At 41.0% G+C, this 27,911-nt stretch overlaps 1 protein-coding gene across 2 annotated transcripts in view; it reads right to left on the reverse strand.

The window, feature by feature from the left end:
* The window catches only part of prex2 (phosphatidylinositol-3,4,5-trisphosphate-dependent Rac exchange factor 2), a 94,062-nt gene that overhangs the window by 2,957 nt on the left and 63,194 nt on the right, over nucleotides 1-27,911 (reverse strand). Inside the window, exons 32-40 of one of the 2 annotated variants that reach the window (XM_084939238.1) lie at nucleotides 25,026-25,123; nucleotides 24,787-24,933; nucleotides 20,941-21,043; nucleotides 20,688-20,831; nucleotides 20,470-20,584; nucleotides 10,044-10,110; nucleotides 8,627-8,817; nucleotides 4,968-5,070; nucleotides 39-106 (exon numbers count right to left, since the gene is read on the reverse strand). In XM_084939238.1, coding sequence (XP_084795364.1) covers nucleotides 39-106; nucleotides 4,968-5,070; nucleotides 8,627-8,817; nucleotides 10,044-10,110; nucleotides 20,470-20,584; nucleotides 20,688-20,831; nucleotides 20,941-21,043; nucleotides 24,787-24,933; nucleotides 25,026-25,123 — 1,036 coding nt within the window. Of the gene's footprint in view, nucleotides 1-38; nucleotides 107-4,967; nucleotides 5,071-8,626; nucleotides 8,818-10,043; nucleotides 10,111-20,469; nucleotides 20,585-20,687; nucleotides 20,832-20,940; nucleotides 21,044-24,786; nucleotides 24,934-25,016; nucleotides 25,124-27,911 lie in introns of both variants that reach the window. The other variant, XM_084939237.1, reaches the window with a different exon arrangement.

Genomic DNA, 27,911 nt, shown 5'->3' on the forward strand with positions numbered 1-27,911 from the left:
GTTGCCAAATGTAAAACGAGTGGTGCCTGTAGCTTTACCTTGGGACGGACGACGGCGTGCGATCCCTCACTCCCAGGTTCTTGGCAGAATTTTGAACTCTTGCCCCCTAAAAGACAAAATAATAATAATAATAATAATAATAATTGAGGACAAGGACATAAATCCAAAAGCAACAGCCACAAACAGAAGCTGAATGAAACACCACAGAGAGAAGAGCTTAAACAAAGCTTAGACAATAAGCCGAAGAACATTTCTGCCCTCTGGGGGTTGAAGTTCTTTTTTCTAAAGCTACAAAATATATGGTTTGTCAGCTCTTAGTCATAATAAATTGCTGAGCAATATCATTCAAACCGTCTACAATCTGACATCACATGTGCTGTTCTTCCAATAATAGCTTATTGATGTTTATTTAATCAGGAGCACTGTGAAGTTTTGAGTCAGTGTTGACTTTAGTGGAATAGCTCTTCATGGATCTCTGGTTTCCCCTTCTCATCTTTGAACAGATTTATTTATGGTCATAAATTCAAAAACACAAGAAGCTCATATTTCATCTCTCCAGTGATAGTTTTTAATTAACAACATGAGGATCTCCAGCCTTGAATGACTTTCAGCTGTCTGCAGGGGAGAAATTACAGGTTCATTTCTAAATATTGTATGTTATGAAGCATATGAGGTGCACGGTGCATGTATAGAGTCTAAATTTAAGCTGCTGCTGCCAGTGTGTAGCTCTTCTTTGTTTCTGTGTAGGCAAAAGAACAATGCGGATTAGTCTTTGTAAGGAATTGTAAACCAGTAGTAAGGAATCTGGAAGATGAATAGGGTGTCTGCCTGTGTGTGTTACAGAGTTTGATTATGCCCAGTCAGGAGTATGTCTGCTCTTTGCTAATGTTCCTTTAGTCTGCTGGCTGTGCGCAGAGTCGGCAGATAAATGACTGTAGGGGGGCAGGAAGCAACTTAGGCTTTCAATTTAGAGGCACGAACACCTGCGCTCACAAACACACCGTCTTTACATCTGCGCCGCATGCAAGTAAGCAAAAAAACCACATAATCAAATCTTTTTTTCTTTTTTTTTTTTTTAAAGAGGTCATCAGCGGATCTGCATCTGCTCTTTGAGCAGAGAGAGAGCAAGCGGCCAAAAGTGCATTAGCCAACCTCTCAGTTACAACTCTGCCGTGCCCCATCTTACCGTCTGTTTCGAGTTACAGCCAGATAACAGGATAGCATCAGCAATTACTCGATGCCTATCACGGCCATCCATTCTGATGCCTCCAGACAGAGATGAACCCTAATGTCCCTGAAGGACACAGCATACAGAGAGACGACACCAAAACGATTTTAAAAGCAAATTAAATAAGTGGAATTTTGTTTACGCGACTCTGAAATTTTCCGAGGACTTTTACAGACCAACATAATGAATGTATACTCTCAAAGGATGGTTCTGGAGACGATAAAAACAAAGCGAAGAGAACTTTAAACCACAAATCTGTGAAACTTTCAGAATCTTATTAGGTTCCAACAGGATATTACACTTCTTGTTTTTACCTACTTCACAAGTAAGTAAAAAGAACAGGCATCTACATCCACAGTATCTACTCTCACCATCCACTTTATTAGGTACACCTATTCAACTGTTCGTTAAACACACAATCTAAATTCCAATCATGGCAATAGGCTATCAAAACCAATATGTTGGTAACAATAGGTTTATCCTGTCCTATCTATTGCTAAAGCCCCACAAACACTTAGTAAATGTTAAAGTTTAGGCTTTCTGGAATGTCTTCTTCACATCATTTATTATCACATTTTCTAATAAATAATCTTCAATTTCACGCCAATCTATACTACAGTTATTAAGATATTGTAGTCTGGGCCACAGTGGTGGAAAAGCAGGCAGATTCTGCCATCAATAAAGAAGCCAGCATGTAATTATCACAGACTCAAATACATATAATGCTAAAGAATATATGTGATTAAAAAAAAAGATTAAAATGGTTGTCCAGGAAACAGAGTTCAAATAGTGCATGCACAGTCCTTCGGTGGTTTATAATGAGCATCAGTTCGCTCACGCATGCAAAGTGCTGCCTGTAATCAGTAGAAATGTTTTCATTTTTCACATGTTGACTCTGCAAATGCTCAATAACGCACATCTTTATGTACTGTGTCAGCTTCTAAAAAAATGGGAGACGTAATATTTGCCCCCAGCTTTAATTGAAAGTAAAATTAATTATGATGAGTATTTGTCAGCATTTTCAAATCTGGTTTAAAAAGCAACGCTTACTTCTCCGCAAAATTAACTTCTTATAGATATTTTAAAAAGTTGAAAGGGACTAGATTTTTCTTTTTTTCATGAGTTCATAAGGCCAATGCTATAAGTTATTCTTTACCTTTAGTATAAAGCTGTACACTGTTGTATACAGAGCAAATATTGGATGTATTTGATGCAATTTGGGCAAAGCAGGTCTAATCTCAGCGTGATTTGTAAACCTCCACGCAGCATTCTCATTCTGAATTACGTTGTCTGGGCTTGATGGATGAATCCTGCTGGGACTGGATTCTGTGCTGATAACCTTTTTTTGTGAGCAACTGTGACTCTACAGCAAGAAAGAAGATGTGTCATTCAAATCCTGTGTGATATTCATATTCACCAAATTCATCAGCTGATGTCTGAGAGCAAGGGTAGGCACACACACACGCACACACAAACACACACAATGCAGCTCAGATTCCCCAAAGCTCTCTATCTGGGCTGAACCACATCTCCTCAGTGTCTGTCCAGGTCAACAATGATACAAGGCAAGAGAAAATGTCTCACTACAGAATAAGGTTTACTTGTATTAATCTAAATAATAAATCCCCGTGGCTGCACTTTTCAGAACAGATGTAAAATATCCTCAAATCACAGCCCTTGCAACGAGGTTCCAAATGTTTGCCAGCTGCACACTATACAACTCAAGGTCACACGATGCACAAAGTTGCATCCTGCTGGCTGCCATCCCATTTCTCTGAGAGGAGAAATTAAATGCCTCTTGTCCTGCAGGATCTGAGCCTACTGGGCAACCTCTCCTCTCAGTGAAAATAGCAATGAAACCACAACTGACACAACTTTCAAAGAGAGTTTGAGCTGTGGTCATGGTTAGAGCCTTTAAAAAAAAAAAAAAAAGTGAGGTGATAATGTGTATACACTGAAAGACTAATAGGAATTTCTTCCTTTGACTCCTAATGCATATGCAGATAAACAAACAAGCCCCAGACTTTCAACGAGTCTGCTGAGTTTCTCATTACTCTCTCATTTGGTCCGATTCATATTCTGGTAGCAGCAAATGCATATCTGATCAGTTTGAAATCAGGTTGGGGGGTGGAAGAGAGAAAGAGGCAAAACAAATTATAATGTAGACAGGAGCTAATGATTTTTTTTCCATGTGGACACCAGCTAATATTTCTTTCATTACCCAAAAACATACTTACTGCCGGTTCCCTTCAAAAATGTCATTATTACTGAAGTAATAGACTCTGTGAGAAATATTGACCAAGGAAGTTAAAATGGCACAACTCTTTCTATTCCACTCGACGAAGCGTGTGGTCTATGTGATGACTTCAGATGCAGAAACTGTTCTGTGAGTTGAGACGCAAATTTTCTCAGAGTGTGCAAATGTCACCGCAGTAGACACAGCAGCAGCATCAGGATGCTGCGATGAAATTTAACAAAAGAGGCCAAGGTACGTTCCAGGTGTGGAAATCAGAGTAAGTCATTAAAAGATACCTTCATGATGCTGTTCTTTGGTACGTGACTTATCCCAGAATAGTCATCTAAGACAATATCTGTCTATGTGGGGAAGAAAAACTACCCGTCAGAAGGTAAGACGGAAGAATTATGCATTTCTCCTCTGTGTTGTGTGTGTGTGTGTATTACGACTATTAATGTGTCAGTTCAGTTAATTAGCTCTCTAGTTTCCTTTCCACCTCTATGAGTTTCTTTTTTATTATTACTATTTTTTTTTTTAACCTCAAATAAGTGAACTTCCATTCACTTTACCCTTATTCATTTATAAACGCCAACGCAGTAGTTATTCTTTTTAAGTCATCGTGGCAGGAAAATGGATCGAGAAGATTTAAATGCTTTAATTGAAAGGCACTTATTTTTCTTGTGTAACAATACTATATACAGTTGGCAGTGTTTGTAGCCCTCTGTGCACCACAACAGAGGACTGTAAAATCCAACAATCAAGAGTTGATTGAAATGCGGACTTTCAGCTTTAATTCAAGAGGTTTAACAGAAGCATTGCATTTACTGTTTTAGTACAACCATTTTTAAAAACAGTCCTACATTTTCAGAGGCTCAAAATTGACCAGATGTTTAAAGGAAATGCGAGTCCTGTTCCCTCATTACTTACTGATAAATTAAGCAGAAAAAAGATTTGGAATTGATCCAGTTTTTGCAGTCCAATTCTGTGGAAATTCTTCTCCGTTCTTCTCTTTTAAAAAAACCCTTTCTCCACTCTCCACTTTCCGCACTGTCTCCATGAGGTTTCACTCACAGGTAAAAGTTTCAGTCTTTAACTTTTTAGCTTTCCTGCTTTACTTTGAACAGGGTTACGTAATGTGTTCACAAACTGAACTGAAGGTCTGTAGTTTTGCTTTGTTTGCACAGCTTCCGGAGAAGCGATGAGAAAAAGACGCCACAAAAATATCCCGAGAGAATGAGGTGGCTGCCAGAGCAGCTTGTCATTCCCTATCAAAACAGAAGAGAAGCTGATCACTGTGGTGATTAATCACCTTGCATCATATAATCAGGGTTTAAGTCAAAGGCAGCCAGGTAAGCTCTTTTTAACAGCCATTCAAAGCACGATTATTTTACCTTCAAAAACACTCCCTCTGAAATGTCAGAGGCATGTGTGTAAATGTATGGCACTGGGAAAACTACAAAGTGGACAGCGGCTCGTTATAGCAGACATCTGTGAAACACATACCTGCTTCCTCATGACATCGGTGGCCTGCATGATGCAGCGAGGTGGAAGGCCGTGGTTTCGAGCCAGCAGGATGGCCTGCTCCAGTGTCACACTCAGGGTGCAGCTGTTAGAGAGAAAACATGCGGTCAGGCTTATTCTCATCAAACAGTGCAATGATGCTTAATCATCTTCTTTACCATCAATCAAAATACAGTATCCACTGAGGAAATCTGGGACTAGGACTTTGTGACGCCTAAAACAAAAGGTTTTTAATGTCTTTTTCCCAATTCCATGAATCTGCAATATTAAAATGCAGTCCGTGTTTGACACATGACGGCAGTCGAGCAGCCTTTGCAGCAGACGGAGACTGAAAGTGAGATCTGACACTGAAACAAACATCAACTGAGAATAAAATCCAGCTCAGCTAAATCACATCACCATGAGAGCGTTTTGCTCCTCTTGACACCTTGCCATTACATCGCATTCTTCCCACCTCACCTTCGCTCGTCTCCGCTCTAATGAATCACTGCACTTGCTTCTGAAAAGTCAATCACCGCGAGCAAACGCGGCGCATCAAGAGGATAACAAGTTCGCTGATCTTTGCCTTAGAACAAGCACAAGAGAGGGAAATTTGTGGCAGACCTCTAGGACTTGAGGAGACTTCCAGGTTTTCTTGTCCTCAACCCAGAGAAAGAGGTCCAAGGACAAGTCAGTGCTTCTCCTTTGGCAGAGGCGCTATACTCTCACCACCATAAGGATGCTATATGTGTAAAATGAGTGCTGACACGAGTCTGTGATTCATTAGTTGCAGCAAACTTTGTTCCCAGGCACATACACAGCCAGCTTCTTCCTCTTCTGCCTTTACACAGACACACGCACACACAGATGGCACACACAGTGTGGGGATAGATCCTTAGAGAGCCAGTGACGGGCATCAAGGCTGCTGGATGACCTTTCTATGATAACAAGCTGTACTGGTAGATCGATCCAGAGCCTTTTCACTGCAAATTGAACTGTCCAAAGTTACAACACTGCCATGACGCTGCTTAGAAATCTGAGCTGTTTGTTTAATATCTGCTTCTCTCAAGGTAGGGTTTCACATTGACCGAGGAGAACGGAAGAGAAAAGAAAAAAGAAAAAAAAAGAGCAGATGTGAGACGGGGGACTTATCACTGCCAGAAGCCGTTACTTTGAGTCAATCAAATCAAGATTTAAAAGTCCCCCTGAGTTTCAGTTGCACAACTTTATTACAGGGAAACAAGATACGATAAAAGTAATGAACCCAACAATCATTTCCAGTATGTGCCGAAAGATATCCCAGGAGAGAATTGCAGAGGATGTCCTTTCACAGGCCACCCCAGAATATTTTAAGCACCCGCTTTGAGCTTCCCATACCGATAAAGAAATGGGGAGGGAAAAAAAAGCTAAAAAGGAGGATCTTTAAATATCTCTTCTGCTGGAGCACGATGAAGGAACTGCACGAAATCTGTGTGTGTGCGCATTAGCCTGCACATTTTCTCTTTTGATTAGGGCTGGTGAGATAGTATGAGATGATTTATACCCATTTGTTTTATGTTGTTCCATCACATATCCCATTTACACTTTGTGTTTCTGCAGAGTGAGCCCATACTGATAAATGAACAAGAGAAAAAAATACACAAAGGAATGAAAGATAGAATTAAGAGGAGAACTAAAAAAAGGGGGGGAAAGCATAAACAGGCCAAATATAGAATTAGTAGTAACTTTTTTTTTTGCTCTCAGTCAGTGAATCCTCAGAGTAACTGGGGAAAAAAAGGAAAACAGAGAAACGCTAGGGTTTGCTGATATCACCCAAAATATCACGCTTTCACTGTTATTAAAACTCATCCATCAAGCCAACTAATCCAATCAATAGTGCCTGAGAAGACTGTCACACTGATAATGTAATTTCCACGTAGCTAATCTACTGGCTTGCTTTCACTGGCTTTTCAATTGTTCCAGATTTAGCCGGCGTGCTCACCATTTACATTTTAACAATTCGTAGTCTACAGAGAAAGCAGCAAAAATTGCTTCATTTTCCTACAATCTGTGCACTGTAAATAGTAGAAAGGGGTTTTATTTATTTATTTATATATAAAAAATTTCCCTACTCGCTCCTGTGGGTGGTCAATCCTTCAAGCTCAGGTCCTCTACCAGAGGCCTGGGAGCTTGAGGGTCCTGCACAGTATCTTAGCTGTTCCTAGGACTGCGCTCTTCTGGACAGAGATCTCCGATGTTGTTCCCGGGATCTGCTGGAGCCACTCGCCTAGCTTGAGAGTCGCTGCACCTAGTGCTCCGATTACCACTGGGACCACCGTTACCTTCACCCTCCACATCTTCTCGAGCTCTTCTCTGAGCCCTTGGTATTTCTCGAGCTTCTCGTGTTCCTTCTTCCTGATGTTGCTGTCATTCGGAACCGCTACATTGATCACTACGGCCGTCTTCTCATGTACCACCACTATGTCCGGTTGGTTAGCCACCACCATTTTGTCCATCTGTATCTGGAAGTCCCACAGGATCTTAGCTCGGTCATTCTCCATCACCCTTGGGGGCATCTCCCATTTTGACCTCGGGACTTCCAGGTTATACTCGGCACAGATATACCTGTATACTATGCCGGCCACTTGGTTATGGCGTTCCATGTATGCCTTGCCTGCTAGCATCTTGCACCCTGCTGTTATATATATATTACATAACAGCAGGGTGCAAGTAAGGATTTGCGATTCACTCTCCCGTCATACAAAGTCCAATACGCCCATCGTTCTACAACTTTGAAGGGTAAAACAGTGTTTAAAGAGAAAGCCTGTTGACAAATAAACCTCTGATATGGCAGGTGCTGTCACCTGATGTGTCACTACACTTAGCCTGCGTATCTGAGTAAGTTGTAGCCAGTAAATGTAATAGCAAACACACAAATATAGGCTGTAGGTTCATAAACAGAACTCATTGCACAGACAGGAACTTTCTATTAGAGCTCTGTCAACCAGACCGCTCCATCCGCAGCCCTTTATCAAGCCATCAGTCACATACGGTGAATGCATGAACGAGCGTGTGCGAGCCTGCGCATATAACCGAGACAAAAAGATATGGAAACTGTCACACGGTAAAGGAAGAGGGTATCAGAGAGACGGGTGGGTGGGTGTAGGGGAAGAGCAGAGTACGAGATGAAGATGAAAGCTTGTACTCGGGATCAGCGGTGACAAACGATCTGGATATTTTTGTCCTCGTGCACTGATGAATGCTGCCCTCAGCAGCAGGTGAATTAGGAAGCTGTATATAGAGTTCAGTGAGAATGGAAGTAATTGGTCCATCTCCTATGTATGCCTTCCTCTGGTCTGAGAAGCATGTCATTAACTAAAATATCCTGCTGTTAATTAATGCAGAGAAAAGTGTATTAATAGAAAACCCCAAGGGCAAACAGTGTGGGGCTCATGAAATTGAGATGTAGCTAGAGAATAAACTGAGATGCACGGGAGCAGGGAGAAACTGCGGTGGAAATGGGAAAGGTGAGAAGAGTGTCAACGCAAAACAGATGAAAGAGAAAGGAAAATTGCAAGTGCGCTGCCAAAAGAAAGAACATGATGAGCGCAAAACATATAATTTAACTGGAGGCGGCCCATAGTGAGGTAGAAGACGCACAATACATGTGCCCACACACTTACCGATGAACGCCGCTGTTGCACATGACAATGTGTGTGGCTCCCAGACGTGAGCAGAGCTCAGAGGCCACAGAGAGCAGCCCCACGCCAGAAGCCCCGCAGGCGGTGTACTGACAGGCAGCGGTGCGGCGACAACTAATAAAACTTTCCATCAGACGGTAGAGCTCCTCCAGAGCGTTGAGGGGACGCATTAACTGGACAGAAACAACGCAGAGAGGTTAGTGTGGGATTAAATCACAAAGAAAAGAAAAGAAACTGAGTAGATTATAAGGTTAACATTGGCGTTAGACCATTTCTGTCTTAGGCTGTCATATATACATTGTTACAATGCTGGGCATTCAAGGGTGAAGCTTCCAACCAGCTTTTTAACAATTTGATCTAGTTGTTGGCTGATGGGATATCCATAATATAGTCAGGCATACAGCCCACTGACCTTCTGATTATAAGGAAAGCTAATAAGTAGACATTTGGGTTAAAGGGAGTCTACTAGAGCAGCTTTGCTTGATTCAAAGAATAAAATATGCAGCCATAAATGAAGATCAAAGTTTCCTTTAAAAGCCACTGCATTGACTGACTTGTTAAGGCTGCTTCATTTGTTTTTCATAGTGTGGCGCCAGCCTCTCCCAGACATCTGTACCTAGCAGATGTCTCAGATCCTTGGATACTGGCTTCCTACTGGTCCCACAGAACTCAGCAACAACACATGGAGAAATCAGCCTTTAGCCACTGTGCCCCCAGGCTGAGCTTCAGAAATCTGAGGGAAGGAGCTTCAAGACAAGGGGTGGCTGTAGCTCAGGAGGTAGAGCGTTTAATCTTCAGAGGGGAAGATTGGTGGTTTGATCCCATGCCAAAGTATCCCTCAGCAAGATACTGAACCCTGAGTTGCTCTCCCACAAGTTTATCAGACTTTGAATGTTAGATAGAAAGCACTTAGGTGTACAAAAAAGTTGTTGTGTGAATGAGGCAAAAGCACTAATTTACACTGCATGGACAAAACTATTGGCCACACCTGTTCACCCAATGCCACAGGTATGTAAAAGTCAAGCACCTAGCCATGCAGAGCTTGAGAAGAGACTCATGGTTTTAAATGGCTGAACAGCTGGATGTAACTTGGTTTTTCTTAAGGCGACTCTTCCTTTATACTTAGTAATTTCTTTCTCCTAATTACATCTTAATTAAATTGAACACAGTTTTGCTCTTCTTACCTTTTGAAGACCATACATTTATTAAGAGAAAATGCACTTTTCTAGTTTCAAGGTAAGTGACTGGACTTGACTTTAAAGTGTGATTTCCTGCTGTTGCCCCCCTTGTCTGTTGCAACACATGCAAACAGGTCCATATTGCAGCATCTACTCCTGCTCTTCGGCTTCCCCCCATAGTGTCGCAACTGTACTATGAGGCTGTGTAAGGTCGTTCTTACCTTATCTATGAGGGCTGCTTTTGGTGCAGAGCTAGGCGGCATGTTGGACTGATCGAGGTAGAAAGCCCTGTGTGAGAAACAAACAGTAAGTTAATACATGTAGTGAGAGAGAAAACGCCACATACTAAAACCCATCACATGACAGAAGACTTTCATTTAATAATCAATCAAAAGTTGTTTTTCTATTTAGCGGTTCCACTGCATGAAATCCAAACTGTTTCCCTACACCATTAGGTCATCAGGAGAACTGGCTGGCTTTCTGGGAAAACTAGGCCACTTGCTCATTATGGACCGCCACCATCTGACTATCAATCATGAGAGTAACTTGGGCACAGCTAAGCAGAAACACAGACCAAGCATCTCTTGTCCTGGGCATCACTCCAAATGCCATTCCCTCATTCATTCATGGAGCACAATCAATGTTCCTCTTCCTCCACTGGAGGCAGCACTGCACTGGCGTCCTTGCAGATAGGCGCTGTATGCCGCAATGAGTCCTTCTGAGGTGGAGTGCTACTGGTGCGAACTCAGCAGTCTGTGACTCCATCAAATCTCAGTAATCCAGCAGCGTGCTAAAAATAGATACACTACACCACATTAAACACCCTGTAATAAAATCACATACTCCATTACCTCTAGCTAGAAGCAATTATAATGTTTAACGTACAGTCACCAATATATAACACATTTCTGAAATCTCTAATATAATAATGAAGCAAAAAAAAAAAAAACTTTTAAGAAACTCAGCAACTGCAGACTGTGAAGGAGGGAGACTGTTTACAAGAATCAGTGAAGCACATCTCATTCATCTGCATTCACTCTGCTATTAAGTGATTAAAATCAAGCCAAGCAGGCATTCATTGTGTCTGGTGTTTATGCTTGACATAATATTAATGAAATTAATTAATCAGGGCATAGTTAACACATCCCTGACTCAAGATTTTATAGCAATTATTAACTATTCCGGCTGAAATGAAAATTCAATGAGAAAACAAGCATTAAATATACACTATAGTCATACTGGAGGAAACCTGCACCCACCCGGGGAACCAACGCATATGTGTAAAAAACAGATGAATTTTCCTAATCACTTAAGCCTATTTAAATATTACACAGCATGCATCTATTCTGTGATACAGATGAGTTCACATGTAAATGTTTCCTGGTAACTAATGCCTATCAGCCAAATGATGCGTTAACTCTGAGGTGTGCTCTTCAAAAGGACTATGAGCAGACTTTACTAAGGGTTCAGATGCAGCTAACAGCCCATGTAATTGGTTCAAGATGGCCTTATCATTCAAATGATGCTCAAGACAGACTAGGATAGTCTGAGCATTTAAAGTGGCCAAAAGCCCACAAATTGCCGAATAACACATGTCAGGGGTAAACGGTCATTTAGTATTTGGCTTAAGCTCCATTTGTAAGTGAGTGCATACTTATTGGAATACGAGTGCGGCGTTCAAGGACAAATCTGAGAAGTAAGCGAAGGTTACATTCAACAGCTTCCAAAGCAAACACTATTCACTTACCAAATCAGCAGCACACATTGAAAGACTGTGAACGCCACACAAAATGACATTTATTGGAATTCCTCACCCTGAAATAGTTCCTGTTCTGTTATCTGTTTACTCCAACTGTGAGCCCATTCACCCTTGTCCTTATCGGTCAACTGCTCAGACTTTTATCTTCAGCGTATATAATAGAATCTGTCCGATAGCAGTCGACTTTTGTGTAACTGTCCAACTCTACTTCGTCTGCACACAGTTGTTTATCTTTTTCAGACAAAACAGACGCACCTCATCTCGCCCTTGCACGCTTCTTTTTTGCAGAACCAAGGTCATAATACCCACTGATTATCTCATCCTCCTGCGGTAAGAGTTGTACTAAAAATACCACCAACCACAGCTCAAGGAGCGGGCCAGACTCTCGTGGAGGTCTCTCTAATGACAAAATAATAGGAGTCCAACTTACAAGTGATGTGTGATTTAAAAAGGACCTGCGTTACATCCCCTGAGCCGATGATGTTTTGTCAGAGCTTTGGAAACTGAGCACCTTAGAAACCTTTATTATGGGTGAAATATGACATTTTAAGGCCACACACAGTGCGCAAACATACCACCGTGCGGTAAAGAACACACACAAACACACAGGGTTGAAAAGTCCACTGGGTGTTATTTCTTCACACTGTAACACACTATAATGGCTCCAGTTTCGACTCCCCTTACAGGCATCAATTTTCTAACCCACCTGCACGCTCTAATGTTAAAATTGAAAAATCTCAACTTCTCTTATTTAATTCTCAAGTGTTTTTTGTATTGTTTTTGTTGTTTGTTTTTGGGGAAAACTATGCCAATCAAAGCTTGAGCCTACCATCTGAAAGTAAGTCTGTACCAAAAATAAAGGTTGCGTTAAGTATGTGCAATCAAGCTTGTCGTGCTTACAAGAATTTGCCTTCCTTGTGTTTTTGCTTTTAGTAGAGACTGAGACAACCATAGGTAAAGCTTGCTTGTGGCTCTCTCTGAAATAACAACAAAACAGAAAACCCCAAACCACACACACACGGCCAATAGCGTTTCACATGAGGCTCTAATGGAGAATTTGGCTGCAGGCCAAAGATGACCTGCTCTGCATGTAGCCGGTTGTCTTTCATTGAGCCAATGGGAATACTTAATTCTCTTTGTTTCTCTACCTTCATGACAATAAGACTCTCGAGGCCCTTTACAGCACAGGAGCATTAGCAGTCAGCTGCAACGTCAACGAAGAGGAATCTGAGGCACAGATGTTTTCAGACAAGTAGCGTGGGAACGCTTGTATTAGCGCCACATCCTGCACATTAAACCGTCCAAAAGAAACATAAATTGCCCCCTTGAATTAAACGTGTTAATGTTTTCCATGGGTTTAGTTTCATACTCATTCACACAAGTAAATTGTCTTGAATTTATGCCGTTACGTATGACCTTATGTATGATCCGTACTGGTCCATGTAAATCACTCAGAAAGCCATGATTAATGACACCCTCCATTATTAAATTCTCCTCTCTGTGTGGCAGAGCTGCCTGGGGGCTAATGAGGGCTTCCAAGGGCCCTCGCATACCGCACGGCGATGTTAGCGCAATGACACCGGTGAAATGGTGTGTGTGTGAATGTGTGAGGAAAGTCATTTTCTTATCCCACACATTTGTCCTATTTTTACAAAAACGTAAAAGCACATGTTGGTGGATGTAATATGTACCTGATCTTTGCTGGTTTAAAACGTGAATACTGTAATGACAAAAAGACATCTGTGAATACACTGCCATGTATGTCATGCCATATAATAAAGAGAGAAATTCCAATCCTTTTCAGCTAAAGCAACATTGTGCTGGATGTATCTTAATGCCACGAGTAGTTACTGTGTGACTAAAACGCTGTCACTGGGACACTGAGGACATGCAAATTTACTAAAATACAAGGTGAGCGACTTGCTTAAAATGGGGACCAAATTTATGATCCTAATGGGGCACATAAATAAATGCAAAGTATTCCTGGATCTTTAAAACTAGTGCCGGACGTGGTAAAGAGATGAGTCAAGGTCCACAGCATTAAGCATCACTATGTGCAGAGCTGTCATCATTACAGCCAATCAATGATTGACTCAAAGAGAAGTGATAAATGGGAAAAAGCTCAGCCCTCTGGGCTTTATAAACAGAGGTTCAGTGCACACTAGCTGGAGTAGAACGAAGCCTCTCCACCTTCCTCAGAGCTCTAGTGAATTGGGACTCCCTCCTCTGCCAGAGCAAAAACTGCAGCATTTTCCAAAGTGGAGAAAAACAGAAGGAAAGCAATGATGCTGCTTGGGACTAGCATAGAAGACTAAAATATCTTCCTGCTGAGGTTAGGTTAATATCCATAGGCAATCGCTATAATAACACTGAATATCTAGAATTATCCATAAATACATAATATCCATAATAGCTCAATTAAGCCAAATTCTTCACTAAACTAAAAATACTCAAACGAGCTGCACCGCTGCATGACTTTTGCTCCGCCCGGAAGCGTAATCTTTTTAGAGTCCTGCAGTGCTAATGCATGCCGAATGGAAGAATTTTCCACAGTAGCTACTGCTATAACTAACAATACTGCCGTGAGCCAAGAGGAAGGAAAAACACCATCGGTTGGAGGTAGAAACTGTGTTACTGGAACACAGCTACATACTGGTGATGTTGAGCACTGTGGTGCATGTGGAACAATCTAAAGTCATGTCAAACTACCCATCATCTCATTTTCTGGGCATATACTGAGGATGTGTCCTGAGAGATCTACGCCAAGGAAGCTGCCCAGGAGGCTTTTATTGCTGGTATAAATTTACATGCCTTTTTTTGTTGTCATTTTTGAGGATGCCAGCTGGAGTGGCTACATGCAGCTATCTAAGTATAGGATAAACCTACCTCGAGCCATTAACTAATCAAGTGAATCACATTGATGGACATTTGGCACTTTAACACATCTATGCTCTGTTCCAGCAGCAGGCAAGTGAAATCTAAAAAGGAATGAGGGAATACTGCAACGGTGTTAGACCTGAAAATATATAGCCTGTGACAGGCATTAAACACTTTTTCTTAAACAACGTAAAGTGCAGCGATATGATTATGGGGTCCATATGGCTGGTAGAGTATCTATATGCGCAAATGTCTTAGAAGAAGCTGTGGTGTGATGACAAATGACTGTTTAATTAACAAAACATTAAACAGTCTAATAATATAAACCAACAATGGGATAGAGCTATACATCTAAATTTATTGCTTATCAACCAGCATGCACAGAATCATTATACTGCATTTGTCAGACTGTGTAGAATTTTTATATCCACATAAATCAAGCCTTTTTTCTTCTTTTTAAAATCAGAGGGACATCAACTGCCAAACATTTCCCCCGTTACTGCCAAATGTGTTTTAATTAGGGAGAAATGCTCAGTGGCTGCAGCACAACATTGCAGTTTCTCCACTGAGGCTTCCTGCTTACACTCTCAGTTACTGTTACACCTGCAACAAGAATATGCTGCACATACAATTCACAAGCAGACTACATTTAGCGATTGCTGCACCTTTATATTCTTGCACTGGAAGGGTGTATCTACATGGAAAACCCAGGTCCCTCCTGAAAGGTCTTGTCAATAAGAGCAAAATGTGATAAAAATCATGAACCTGCAATAATCTCTCCCCCTCTCTCTCTGAATAATGCATTTGCGTGCTCTCTGCTCTGATTCTCCTTTCTTCAATCTACTTTCCCTGACCAACTCTCTCTTGCACACACTGCCCTCAACCCATCATTCTCATCCCCTCTCTGAAATCCCCACCTTGCCATTTCACCATTTCAATCTTCCCTCTTCTATTATTACTGATCCTAAAGGGAGGGAGGTGGATAGGGTGGGGGTGGGGGGATTCTCTTCTTTCCATGTACTTCTACCCATTTTGAGAGTTTTCTTATTCCCTCAAATAAACTCAATATCTTTGTGATTTTTGCACGACAGGGAACTTGCATGCGATTTAAGCGAACTGCAAACCTGTGACTAAGGAATCTGTCACTTTTGAACACATCAGTGTTTCCGGGTCCTTTTAGATAAATGCACATGTCAGCTAAGATGGTTTATGCAAGCTTGAAAACGTGGGTGCAGTTTCTGGCTCTATATACCGCTGACTAACCCATTCTGGCCCATGAGTTCATGTTTTGTGGTTAAACTTGTGAGTGACTTCATCCGACATGATGGGTTGGCACAGATCATGCTGTGTCTTTTTGTGGGTACGAACAGTGGAAGCCATAGACACAGATTGTGGTATTATTTACCGCTCTGAAATTGTCCACAACACATGCTGGCAAAGATCAGGGTAAGCACAAAAATATTAGTTGATGTAGACATAAAATATTACCTTGTGCTTCAGCATTTCACAATGAAATGCATCGCATGTACAAAATGATGCACGCAAACCCCAAATCGTTCCTGCAGAAAAACTTGTTTCTTTTAAACGGGATCCCACAAGAGGAAAATATAATGAGAAGCTCTCTTTACCTTTAATTCAAAATGATTCCACTGCCAGCATTTGATAAAGAAATGTTAGTTTAAAAAAAAAAATCTAATTTCTAAATAACTACACCTTCAGGGTCCCAAATGCACATGAGTTCTTGGGAATAATGGGAATCTGTCTAAGGAGTCGACAGCAAGACAGCGTTCAACCCTCAGTCCTGCAGTTCATTCAGTTCAGTAATGTGTGTTCAGCGCTCTGTCTGTCTGTCAGTCAGCCTCTGGCTCCGGCCCACAGCGTGGGTTTAACCCAACACTGCTGTGGCTGAACTCCAAGGATAACGAGGTGCTCGAGGTTGGAACTCTGCAGCGGAGAGAGGAGTGACATCACAGCCTGGTCTGTGGTCAGCCGGATGACACATGGCACCCGGCAAAAGAAAACTGCTGGTAATATTACACGGAGTGAGACCACAGCACTAACTACTGAAAACCACCTGGGACTGTTTACTTTGTGACGTTTAAAACAAGGAAACACTCTGGGTGGGAGCAGAAACGGGCAGTTGTTCACATCTGGCTTCACTTCACTTTCATATAAATGAATGACAATGAATGATTCCCTAGCAAATTTAAAGCAGCAGTATTGATTTGCATGCTTTTTGTGATCCTTAACTTGATTTTTCATTTCTGGATATACACATCATTTCAGTGACTATAGTTTCAGTGAGGTGATTAAATCACCACACTGCTCACCTCAGAGACCTAAAGTTCAGGTCTTCCACATCACTGGCTTTCACATGGCTTCTCTATTATTTTTAAATATGCGATTGATTAGAAAGAATTCACTTGGTTACATTTATACAGCATTTAGAAAAGGATGATGGTTTCCCACTTCTTCTGAAAGCTTTGTTGTCTTGGTTGCCATGGTGACGCCTCCCCACTTTCTCTAATAAATGAATATAGATCGGTTGTTTTTCACTATTTCAAATTCTCTTATGAAACCGGGGTGCAATAAAAACGCTACCTTGAGATGCGGACAACCCTAAAGCTCAAACAAATTCAAAGATGACAAAAAGTTCATTGAGGATCATCACGTGTATTAATCATCGTTTATTCACTGGACACATTTCATTTTACAGTATTTTCCCACAAAATGTGATTTGTGAAAAAAGGATGGCAGCAAGAGTGAAAGGGGAGGTTTACAAGGGGGCGTCCGAAAGAAGGAGAAAAATAAGATTTTCTCATGACATGATTAATCCTGAAAATGATAGAAACATTATACATTCTAAGTAATGCACAACAGAAATAATTCCACCTCAGAGGTGGAAGCAGTTACTGACAAACAGTTGCAGTTAAGTTAATGTGCTCAGCTCGTGTTCTTTGCATTGTGATTTGTCGCTGGTGTTGCTGCAGGGAATCACATCAGCAGAAAATAAAGAAGTCAAACTGCTGCCCAGACTCTTTTTAAAAAAAAAAAAAAAAAAAAAAAAAAAAAAAAGGTGACTTTTTGTAGAGTCGTTGCTTGGGAGCAGATATATATGTCAACTCTACACCCCCTGATTCACCCCACTAGACTGCGGTATATATACAGCACGAGGCCTGAAAACTGTCTTGAGAGCTTAGAGAGCTTATTGGATTTCAACTGAAATAATCAGCCGTTTTATGCTGCAACAGGTTTTGCTGAAAAGCAGTATTTGAGAAGAGTACAGTCTCCAACAGTTTCACTCTGCTTGCATCCCTGAAGCTCACTGCCTCTCCAAATCCCTCCCCAGCACCCCTAATGCTCCCAAAATCACCAGCCACACTTGCTTGCCTGTAAGACACATCTGCTCTGAGTTAATGCTGGAGCCTGTACTGTCAATTCAATTTAAGTTTTTTTTAAGGTATAAGTGTACAGACATTTACAGTACATGTGCACACATGTCAAACCAAAGGCTGTCCTAAATAACATGGCTAAATTCCAGAAAGTTCCTACTTCTGTGTATGGTTTGCACCATTTAGAAACAAATGAGTTTGCTTGGATAATTCATGTGAAAAGGTTACAACAGAAAAAAGGATGAAAAGGTTAGACTAATGACATTTTAGATACTGATAACCTTTATCTTCAATGCAGTCTGCAGAAATGGAGCTGATGAGATGAAAGAGATGCAACAAAATAGCAATATTTGACTATTAAAAAGGTTGTAGAGTCCCACGAGATCTGACGCACAAAGAGTTAGGAGGGCAAGCAGAAAAGCCCCATGCACAGCAAAATCTGCTCTCCTAAACTCTGCTTTGGGCAATCTGATACTCAAAACACTCAAACTAAACACTGCAAACAATTTAAAAACTCTCCCCAGAAAGCAGTCCCAGTAAATGAACACTTTGCTTGAGTGGTTCGGTACTGATGTGGCACGGGACTGCTCAAACCTTAAATTATTCAACCCCCCACAGCAGCCCGTCCCTGAATGCTAAGAAAAAGTTCTGATACAAGATCTGCTTTGTATTTAATTATCCGCCCGACCTGCAGCAGATGTTTAGTCGACGCTGATATGTCAAGTCGTCGAACTTTCCAGGTATTCAGCGAGGGAAACATATTTTAACTGGGCTTCAAACATCTCAGCATGAGAAGGATTGTTCATTTTTATGAACCGGGATAGTTTATAAAAATCATTATTTAGTGTTGATGTAACAGCACTCTTAGTTACACTGGCAGAAGGACATAAAGAAGGCTTTCTGCTATGATGAATTTGTGTCCAATCATCATAACTGAAAGAAAATCAGCCTCTATATTTATTAAGCTCTCATCTTGCAACAGGACATTTGTAACACTTCAAAAGCCACATGTAACTTCTAAATTAGATAGTCTAAGAATTTCCAGTTTATACACAGCTGGTTTTAATGTGATTTCAGCTCTGAGAAATCACAAGCTAGCCTCTTCATTAAAACTGCAGCGATCCTCTGACAACATCGTGCAAACTGCAGGTCAGAAGTTCACATCCACTCATCAGGGGCATGAAAGTCATGGTAATTTGGGGTTTTTAATGATTTCTTTGAACTGTTCTTTTTCCAGATTGGAATGATTGTACAGATTACATCTTTAATGACTTTGAAAAACAAGAATTGGATGCACAAGTTTGAATTTATTTTGGATTTTTCTCTCATTCGCATGGGCTTAAAATTATACATATAGGCTTAAATGTCTACATACACTCACCTAAAGGTTTTTAAAAGTGTTGAAAGTTCTACAGTATCTTTTAGCTTGACAAGACCAAGTCCTGTTAACTACTCATAGGTGATCGTGATTGGTTACAACTCTTTGAAGCACAAAAAGGATTTGTTTGAGAGCACTCACCAATAATCAGAACAACGAGAAAGTCCAAGAAACTCATTGAAAATCTAAGAAGAATTGCACATTTACACATGTTTTAAAGGTTTCTTGGAGGCATTTCTAAGTTCAAACAATATATGCAAATACAAGTTATTCAGATGGGGCATCACTTTGCCAAGGTTTGAAAGAAGACCCAAACTGTGACCCTCAGATAAGAGGAAATTGGTTAGGATGTTAGGAACAACCCAGGAGCCTGTCTGTATTAGATAAATTAAAAAATAAATTTGTTTTTTAATGTCATTAAAGACATGTGTTGTATAATCATTCCACCCTGGAAAAAGAACAGTTCAAAGAAATCACTAAAAGACCACAAATTATCATGACATTCACGCCCATGCTGAGAATATATAAACTTCCGACCACAACTGTACACTCGCTCATTGCCATTTTCAGGAAGTTAAATAAAGTTAAGTTCTCATTTATTACTCCCAAAGGCATCTTCTCCTTGTTTCTTTTCATCGTATTTAATTATCCTCACTTGGTCAATCACAGAGGGTCTCACAGAGGTGTGCAGCAAACCAATGTGGTGCGAGGGAACCGAGTGCAGCAGCTGTAAATGCACTGCATCAGCAACGGTGACATGCTGGGCACCCTCATCCAATCACTGCTTCCCCCTGCTGAGTGCGTTCGCAACCAATCATAAAACATTCCCGCTGTGTTTCTCTCAGCCAATCACCTTGAGGCCCTGCTGGGTGTTGACACCCAAGTCTGACTGAATTGGAGGTCGTCTTGATTTATAACAGACTGTAAAAAAGCCAAATCACAAAGGGAACGCAATCTCAAAGTGTGAGTGTGTGACTCATACAGTTCATACGCATATTAGCGTAGCAGACATTCCAGTAGCCTTTTGTGTATTTTTTTAACTTTTAATTTACTTTTAATCCAGCTAAGAGGGTAGAGGTTTTTTATTTTCTGTTTCAAGGATTCTTTTTTGTTATTTGATGATATTTTTTGTATTATTATTGTATCATTATTATTATCATCATCATCATTATTACATTATTATTGGATCTATCTAATCCATCCGTGTGTGTGTGTGTGTGTGTGTGTGTCATTTACAATACCTCAGTCTTTTGTTGTACTGCTTGACCTTATCCAATGAGGCAGCATTGATTTGGGCCTGGTATTCCTCCACTGACACATTATCTCTGTAGTAGTATCCTTCCATACTCTCGAGTGCTAAAAAGGGATCAACAGATCAAGTGAAAGATAAAGGCATTGCATATACTGACCACGCATAATGTGAGGACTGATCTTCTTACAGCAGCTAGGCTCACTTTACCTTGTGTGAAGAGCACTGGGTAGATTTTGACACCTCCTCCGTTTTTCAGCCTGTAAGGCAGCTGAGAGAAATAGAAACTCTCAAGGTAGAAGCAAACTTTCAAGGCCTGGAGATTGCCCTCCACCTGGTATGAAATGGGCATGTCTGCCAGAGGAGAGAAAAGGGAGAGTTTAGAATTTATTAATAGCAATCAGAACCCTGTGATGATAACCGTCAGAAGATGCTAATGGGAACTAAAACACAGAGTACATACTGGCAACAAGAGGCTCCCCTTCAAATTCCTGGAAGTAGAAGGTGACTTTCTCCAGGTCAATTAGGGCTACTTGAGTGTCTTCCAGCATGGCTTGCTCATCAGTCTGAAAAGAAAATTAGAGCACGAAAGTGTTTGTAAAAGGAGGAAAGTGTAATGGCCGGTTATCCACAGATCCTAAATAAAAGGGGAACTACTTCCACTTGAGGGCACATTAGCCATTAGTATAATGTTTACCAGGTAAGATGCAGCCAGGTTGTGGGTAATGTCGATACCTGGTTTTCAGAAGGGAAAAAGCTATGGCCCATCCACCAAATAAGACATTTTAACTTTTAAATCTGTAATGCGCAATGCATGCCTCCATCCATCCATTTTCTCCCGCTTATCCAATTCAGTGCCACAAAGGGGCTGAAACTCCTCTCGGCTGTCACCGGGCAAGAAGTGGGGTAGACCTGGACAAGTCACCAGTGTGGTTGTCTGTCCTGTTGAGTTAGGACAGGACAGACAACCAGGAAGGCTCACATTTATACCTACGGGATTCATTTAGAATCACCACTTAACACATCATCTAGCCAGAGTAGGTGGAGAGACCCCAGACCCCAGGAGAACATGCAAACTCCACATAGGCAGCACGGTGCTGCAGAAGGCAGCACTGTCACTTCACAGCAGGAGAGGCTGGTGGGTTTGAATCCTCCAGCCAGCTGCAGCATTTCTGTGTTGAGTTTGCATGCATGTAGAATACACCCCTCTTACAGCAAATATAATCTTCCTCCAGAGGAGAATAATGAAGTTCTCACATTCAAGCGGTGGCTTAATAATTTATAATACCTCATGGTTTACAAGCCTGCAAATCTTGTTAGCTGATACACAGTTCAACAAGGGTAAATCACAATTTAGTCTCACCATTAATCTGTGATGATCACAGTAGAGAAGTCATACTATCCAACCAGTTTTACTTTTTTCCTTCAGTGTTGGCTTTGGCTAGTTTGACATTTTTCATGTATCACTGTTAACATGCTACACACTTGAAGAGATGAAAATTAACTTTATACATGCATCTTATGTTATATGCTTGTAGTTTCTTACACCACCCCTGCCTACTTTAACTGATGAAGTACCTTAGATTTTCACAAACATCGAGTCTTTTATGTAACATTTTTAAGCACATATAAAGACTACATGCATGTGAACTAACTGATGTAATCCACCTCCAACACTGCTCTCATTTTCATGCTGTATCTTTTTTTTTTGCATTGTATCTGACCCATACAGTTATATCTATCTGATAAATATAAAAGTTGCCACTGACGCATGCTCTGCTCTTTACAGGGGATCCTGCTGTGCTCTCACCATCACCAACACTAACTTTTCATCTATGCAGATGGAAGCTATCCTCGTCTTTCCATACATGCATGTGGAACTTTGTGTGTCTGCTCAAGCCAAATACAAAATTACTGAAGATGGAAATGACAGTCTTCTTTTGACTGCAGTACAGTGGTCCTCACTGAAAAAAAATATTTAAGTGCACCATCACTCAGATTTGTAGTGGCACAGCACTTTAGCATTGATATGTTCATATTTGCTTCAGATTGATTGCTTATATATCTCTGACTGTGTGTCTGTACATGTTTCCATTTCAAACATCCACAGAGGCAACCCTAATGGCAAGCGCGTCTGCTTGTGGCCACAGTGATAGCACCTTGAATATTTTGATTCTGACACACTGCGCTCCTCAGTCACCCTTCTTCCCATTTCATTTCTTCCCCAGTCTCTTCTGCTTTCCATCCACCACATGCAGAGGGATAAACAGGAGCAGCGGTGGAAGAGGATTAGGGCCTTTTTCTAAAAACACATTTGAGATGGCCCGACATGTGACAGAAGGGTACCCACTGTCCTGCCAAGTGACACCTGCTGTGTGTATGGGCAAGTTTATCTCAGAGGATGTGACATAAACACATTACCCCCGACACACACGGTATTCAGTGGACACAAAAACGCAAACACACACACACATTCACAACGTCCCCAGCTCCACTCATGCCGCCTTTCATGCGGTGCCCTGAAAAGGAACGTGTTGAGATTTCATTGGAATCACCTGCAGGTACCGAGGCCCTAGTTTGTTCCACAGAGACACTTGAAAGAGAAATTTCTTGAGACAGACAGAGAGGGGAAGGCGTGCAGAGAAAAAGGCAGTATGGCAGCAGGCAAGGAGAATCAACCATCATTTCCTAGGTCTTGACATAAGCCACCTACCCCTCTAACTTAAATAAACAGTCATCCACAAACGGCGGTAAAGAAGCAAATAACAGCTTTCAAAAATATATCACCAGTCCTTCAGCTACTTAAACTAAAATTTTGGCTTCTCGAGCTTGGTTGAAGACACATTTGAATTTATTATATACCTTGGTGGGAAATGTTAATATTGATCCCACTGAGGTTGCAGTCTGTGCTTGGCTCGGTATTAGCAGCGGCTGTTCATAATGAACTCCTGCCTAGACATGTGTGATAAAAAACAATCTGGCAAAAACAAAGCTCAAACAACTACGTGTTTTGGTTTTAAGGCATTTGAGGTCTGCTGTCTGAGGACACCTTGAGTTAGCAGATCCAGCTTAAATAGTAACTATGCTGACCAGGAAGCTGTCCGATACCTGAGAAACAACAGATGGAGCACAGCTGTAGCAACTGGGATCTTGAAAATATTGCTTTTGTTGAGGTCCACCACACAACCTGGTAGTGGCGTATTGATCGATGATGATAAATGTTGAAAATCCACATAAATAGCATCTTAGTTGGTAGCTGCAGTTAATGACTGAGCTGTAGCTCAAAGCAAAATCTTGTTGCATAGCTCATAACATACAGTCATGAGAAAAAGAAGGTTTGAGAGAGTAAATCCTTACTGCTTCCATGTGAATTGAGAAGAAAAGCAGTAACCAGGCACTGCTAATCGAATGTACTTGAATAAGTGATCATAAGCAAGTGTGAGCACTTTTATAAGCAAAAGTTTGGGGATTTTGCAGCTCTGGAGCATTCAGATGTGTTTTAACACAATGCTACAATGGACTCACCCCAAGCTCAAACTGTGCAATGCTGGGAAAAACAGCAAAAAGCCCAAGAGCTGCATCTTAGGCTCAGTTAGCAAGTTAAATGTTAAAGTTCATGAGCAGGCCATACCACTTATTTATATAGCACTTTTAACAACAGCAACAGAGCTGACCAAAGTGCTGTACAATAACATAAAAAACAAACACAGGCCAAAGGTCCTCTGCAACTAGCAGTTACTGAGTCAACATGTGAGTCCCGTGAAAACATATTTCACATGGCTGTAGAAAACTTTGAAACTCAGTAACCAATACTGGTTGATATGACTGATTGTTTGGTATGCTGTTTGTTTATCAGAACATGAAAGGCGCTCTGGCAAGATAAGTATATCACATCATATTATATGTCTTACCACCACATTAATTATAGACTAAAAATTAAAGTCTCAACAGCATTTTAGGTTCAAATTCAAGGGGGGGTCATGTTGCTCCACAAACAGAGACCCGTTCATAGAAAGAGTAAATACAAACCATCAGAATCTGGAAGGATGTCCAAGCATGCATGGCAGGAGTTCACTTACCCAGGGAGAATGTGCCAAACAAAATACAAATGTGAGCAAGGGGATTTCTAAACACATGATGTCCCCTGATAGCACTTAGCTGACACGACTATGGTTATAACTGTCATTTAAAAATAACATTTACTTTTATATAATGCAAAAATATGCATAGTAACAGGCTTGATTATTTTACAACAAAATGAACAGCAAACTCCTGTTTTCACAGTGTCTATATCCAATCTGTCGCTCACCAGATTGGGCGAAAGGAGGGACTGGAAGTGGAACAGCAGCCCAGCACTGGCAATCTGCTCGAGCCATCGACGGCTAGCTTCCTGGGCCTCCTGAAGGTCCTGGGAGTCAGGGATTTCCTGGTCAACATCTTTCCCTACATTGCAGAACTGAGAGAAAATACAGAAAAGCTAAGCAGAGAGCTGAGGAAAATAACTGTATCTTAATTCCCAGTTCTAAACAAGTCACATACATAATTTACCTGGTTGAGGACAGCCAGCAGATGCTCGGAGAAGGCACACACAGACGCAACTAGAGACTGACAGAATACCATATCGCGACGTAGCTGGATCTCTGAGTCTGCAAGGAAACAAAGAGGTGTGAGACTGAAAAGAAAATCATGATGAGTAAAGAGCTCAAGCAGTGAAAGAAGCTAAGAAGTAGATTCAGGAAAAGATGAAAAGAGAAACAACAGAGCGAAGAGTCAAGATTAAAAACTGCAGTGTAAAGCAATGAGGGTCAAAGAAATAAGTGCCACAGGTCTATTATGGTAATTAAAGAGACTTTCAGTAAGGTGAACAAAAGGCTGCCCTCCCCCACCCCTCCACATGTGTTGGGTATTAAATAATGTATCAGGAAAAAAATGAGAGCAAATGACAGGTGTGCCCAAGCGGAAAATAATTGGCTGCCATAATTTCCAGAGAAATAGGCCCCTTTAAAAAGTTCAGCAATCCAACTGAGTTAAAAATAGGTTCATGAGCCCCTCAGAAATGAATAATGTGAATGTTGCAGGGAATGACCGCAAACTTTTTGACACTATTAACCCAGTTCCCGGGGGTCTGTAAATGAGCGTAATGTCTGAGTTTTATCAGCAGTTATTCGGTCCTGGCTTCTCCAGTATAATAGTGCCAACACAAGTAGTCCTATAGATTTTGATTTATAGCTTTGGCAACGTGGAAGTTATTTTTAATGGAGTGGTTCCCAACCTTTTTACTATGGGATTTTGTTTTTCTTTAAATAATACACCTGTAACTATAATACATCACTGTCCACCTGCAATGCCTTCTGAGACTATCCATAATAGGAATTATGCTCAATTTCAGGTCTCCGCTGTCGTTCAGTACAGTATTTCAAAGGATAAAGGTAGGGGTGGTTTTAGTGGTTTTTTTAGCGTTTGATGGGTCATTTTAAAATGCTATTATCCAAAATCCATTAGAAGTACTTGACCCAGTTCCTTCAAAGTTTTCAGGGCAAATACCTGCTACTCTCTGACTACGGACTCTCAGGAGTGTAGCTCAAGTTAACAAAAGATTATGGATGCTCAAAATCCTTAAAATATTTGGATGTCCTCGTTATTGAAAGCAGATTTGAAGGCCAGTAGAAACCTCAGTTTTTAAGGGAGGGAACTGATATTTTATTTCACAGCTTCTCGTATTTTTTTTTTTTTTTTTTTTTTTAAAGTGACAGCCAGATCGGAAGGATTTCAATTTTTGGGCTCCGGACAAGCAGCTTCTATTGTAAGCAGTGTTGGGGAGTAACGGAATACATGTACCAGCGTTACGTATTTAAAATACAAAATACGAGTAACTGTATTCCGTTACAGTTACCATTTAAAAAGGTGGCATTTAGAATACAGTTACTTTGTTGAAATAAATGGATTACATGGCGGTCTTTTCCTGTTTCATATGTTAGGCTATGCCCTCTCTATCTTTGGTAATTCCACGCCGGTGGAAACCCAAACAAAACACGCATTAAGAAGCTCTAATGTCTCGCGGCCCATGTCACCTCTACTTGCAGCCCACATAATGACGTGAAGAAATATTTTTAAAAATTATTATTCACAAAATTATTTAATATGAAGGCAATAAGCAGAGAGTTACAGGCATCGCCCTAAAGAATGTAGCCTCATGGGCAGTGTAGTCCGTGCTGCAGGGAGAATGGACTGCCATACCTGTTATGTGTCTGTGAGCACGAGGAGGGAGAAAAAGGAAAAGTACGAGCTGTCACCGAGCAGAAACGGGAGCTGGAAGCATGTAAATATAATAATAACCACTGCAGCCAAAAAGAGTGCCTGACGAGCCCAGGTGTAAGTAAGCTATTAAGACTCGACTGTACACCGTGTTCGTGTTTTCCTCCGAAACAATAAGTTCCGTTGGAGCAGCCTTTCAACGCCTCTCTCTGTCTCTCGCTAGCAAAGTTGACCCAGACAACAAAGTAAAGCTAGTTTTCAGCTACGAGCCCGACACGGAACCAAGGTATTAGCCAGAGGACCCTTTACTACGGTTCAGAGCCGCGGACCTGTTTTATATACGCGTGGAATAGTTTCCTATACGAGATCGCTGCAAAAAGTGCAGCCTTACCTAATGTCCACCTACTGTTACTCATTTATGTTAAGATTTAAACATCTAGTTGGTATTGGTATGGCGAGTAGCCTTCAGTAATAGTAATAAATCACATTCATGTAGTTGTAAAAAGTATGATGATATTAAGTAATCCAAAGTATTCTGAATACGTTACTCTCATTGAGTAACGTAACGGAATACGTTACAAAATACATTTTGGGGCATGTATTCTGTAATCTGTAGTGGAATATATTTTAAAAGTAACCTTCCCAACACTGATTGTAAGAAACTGAGATCTAACCCTTAGATATGGCAATGTACTTCTGACTCTTGTATTTTGCATTTAATCATTAATATCAATCTCTGGGTTGCTTCCACGTTGTGCCTTTTGTCCTCTCTCTCCCCCTCCTCAACCCCAACCCCTCGCGGCAGATGGCTCCCTGAGCCTGGTCTTGCTGGAGCTTTCTAAGATTGAGTTTTTCCTCCCTACTGTCGCCAAGTGCTTTCTCTTTGGTGGTCATCTGATTGTTTGGGTTTTCTCTCTATAATTGTTGGGTCTTTATGATGTGAGGCAGCTGTTGTTGTGTTTTGGTGCTATAGAAATGAACCTGAACTGAATTATAACTGTAACACAAAGTGAAAAATGTGCTCTATAATTACAGGTGCACACATGAAACTATTTTCTGTGTTGTAGGTATCTGACTTAATTCTTTCCCCTTTCTTTCATGTTTTGTGTCTGCATCTTATTGAGCTTTGAGTTTGGGTCACGAGCACACAGCAATGTCTATGGGAGTGTTGTTTTGGGT

Source organism: Perissodus microlepis, chromosome 9, assembly GCF_051167445.1.
Source record: "Perissodus microlepis isolate ML-2025 ecotype Zambia chromosome 9, ASM5116744v1, whole genome shotgun sequence".
Lineage (NCBI taxonomy): Eukaryota > Metazoa > Chordata > Actinopteri > Cichliformes > Cichlidae > Perissodus > Perissodus microlepis.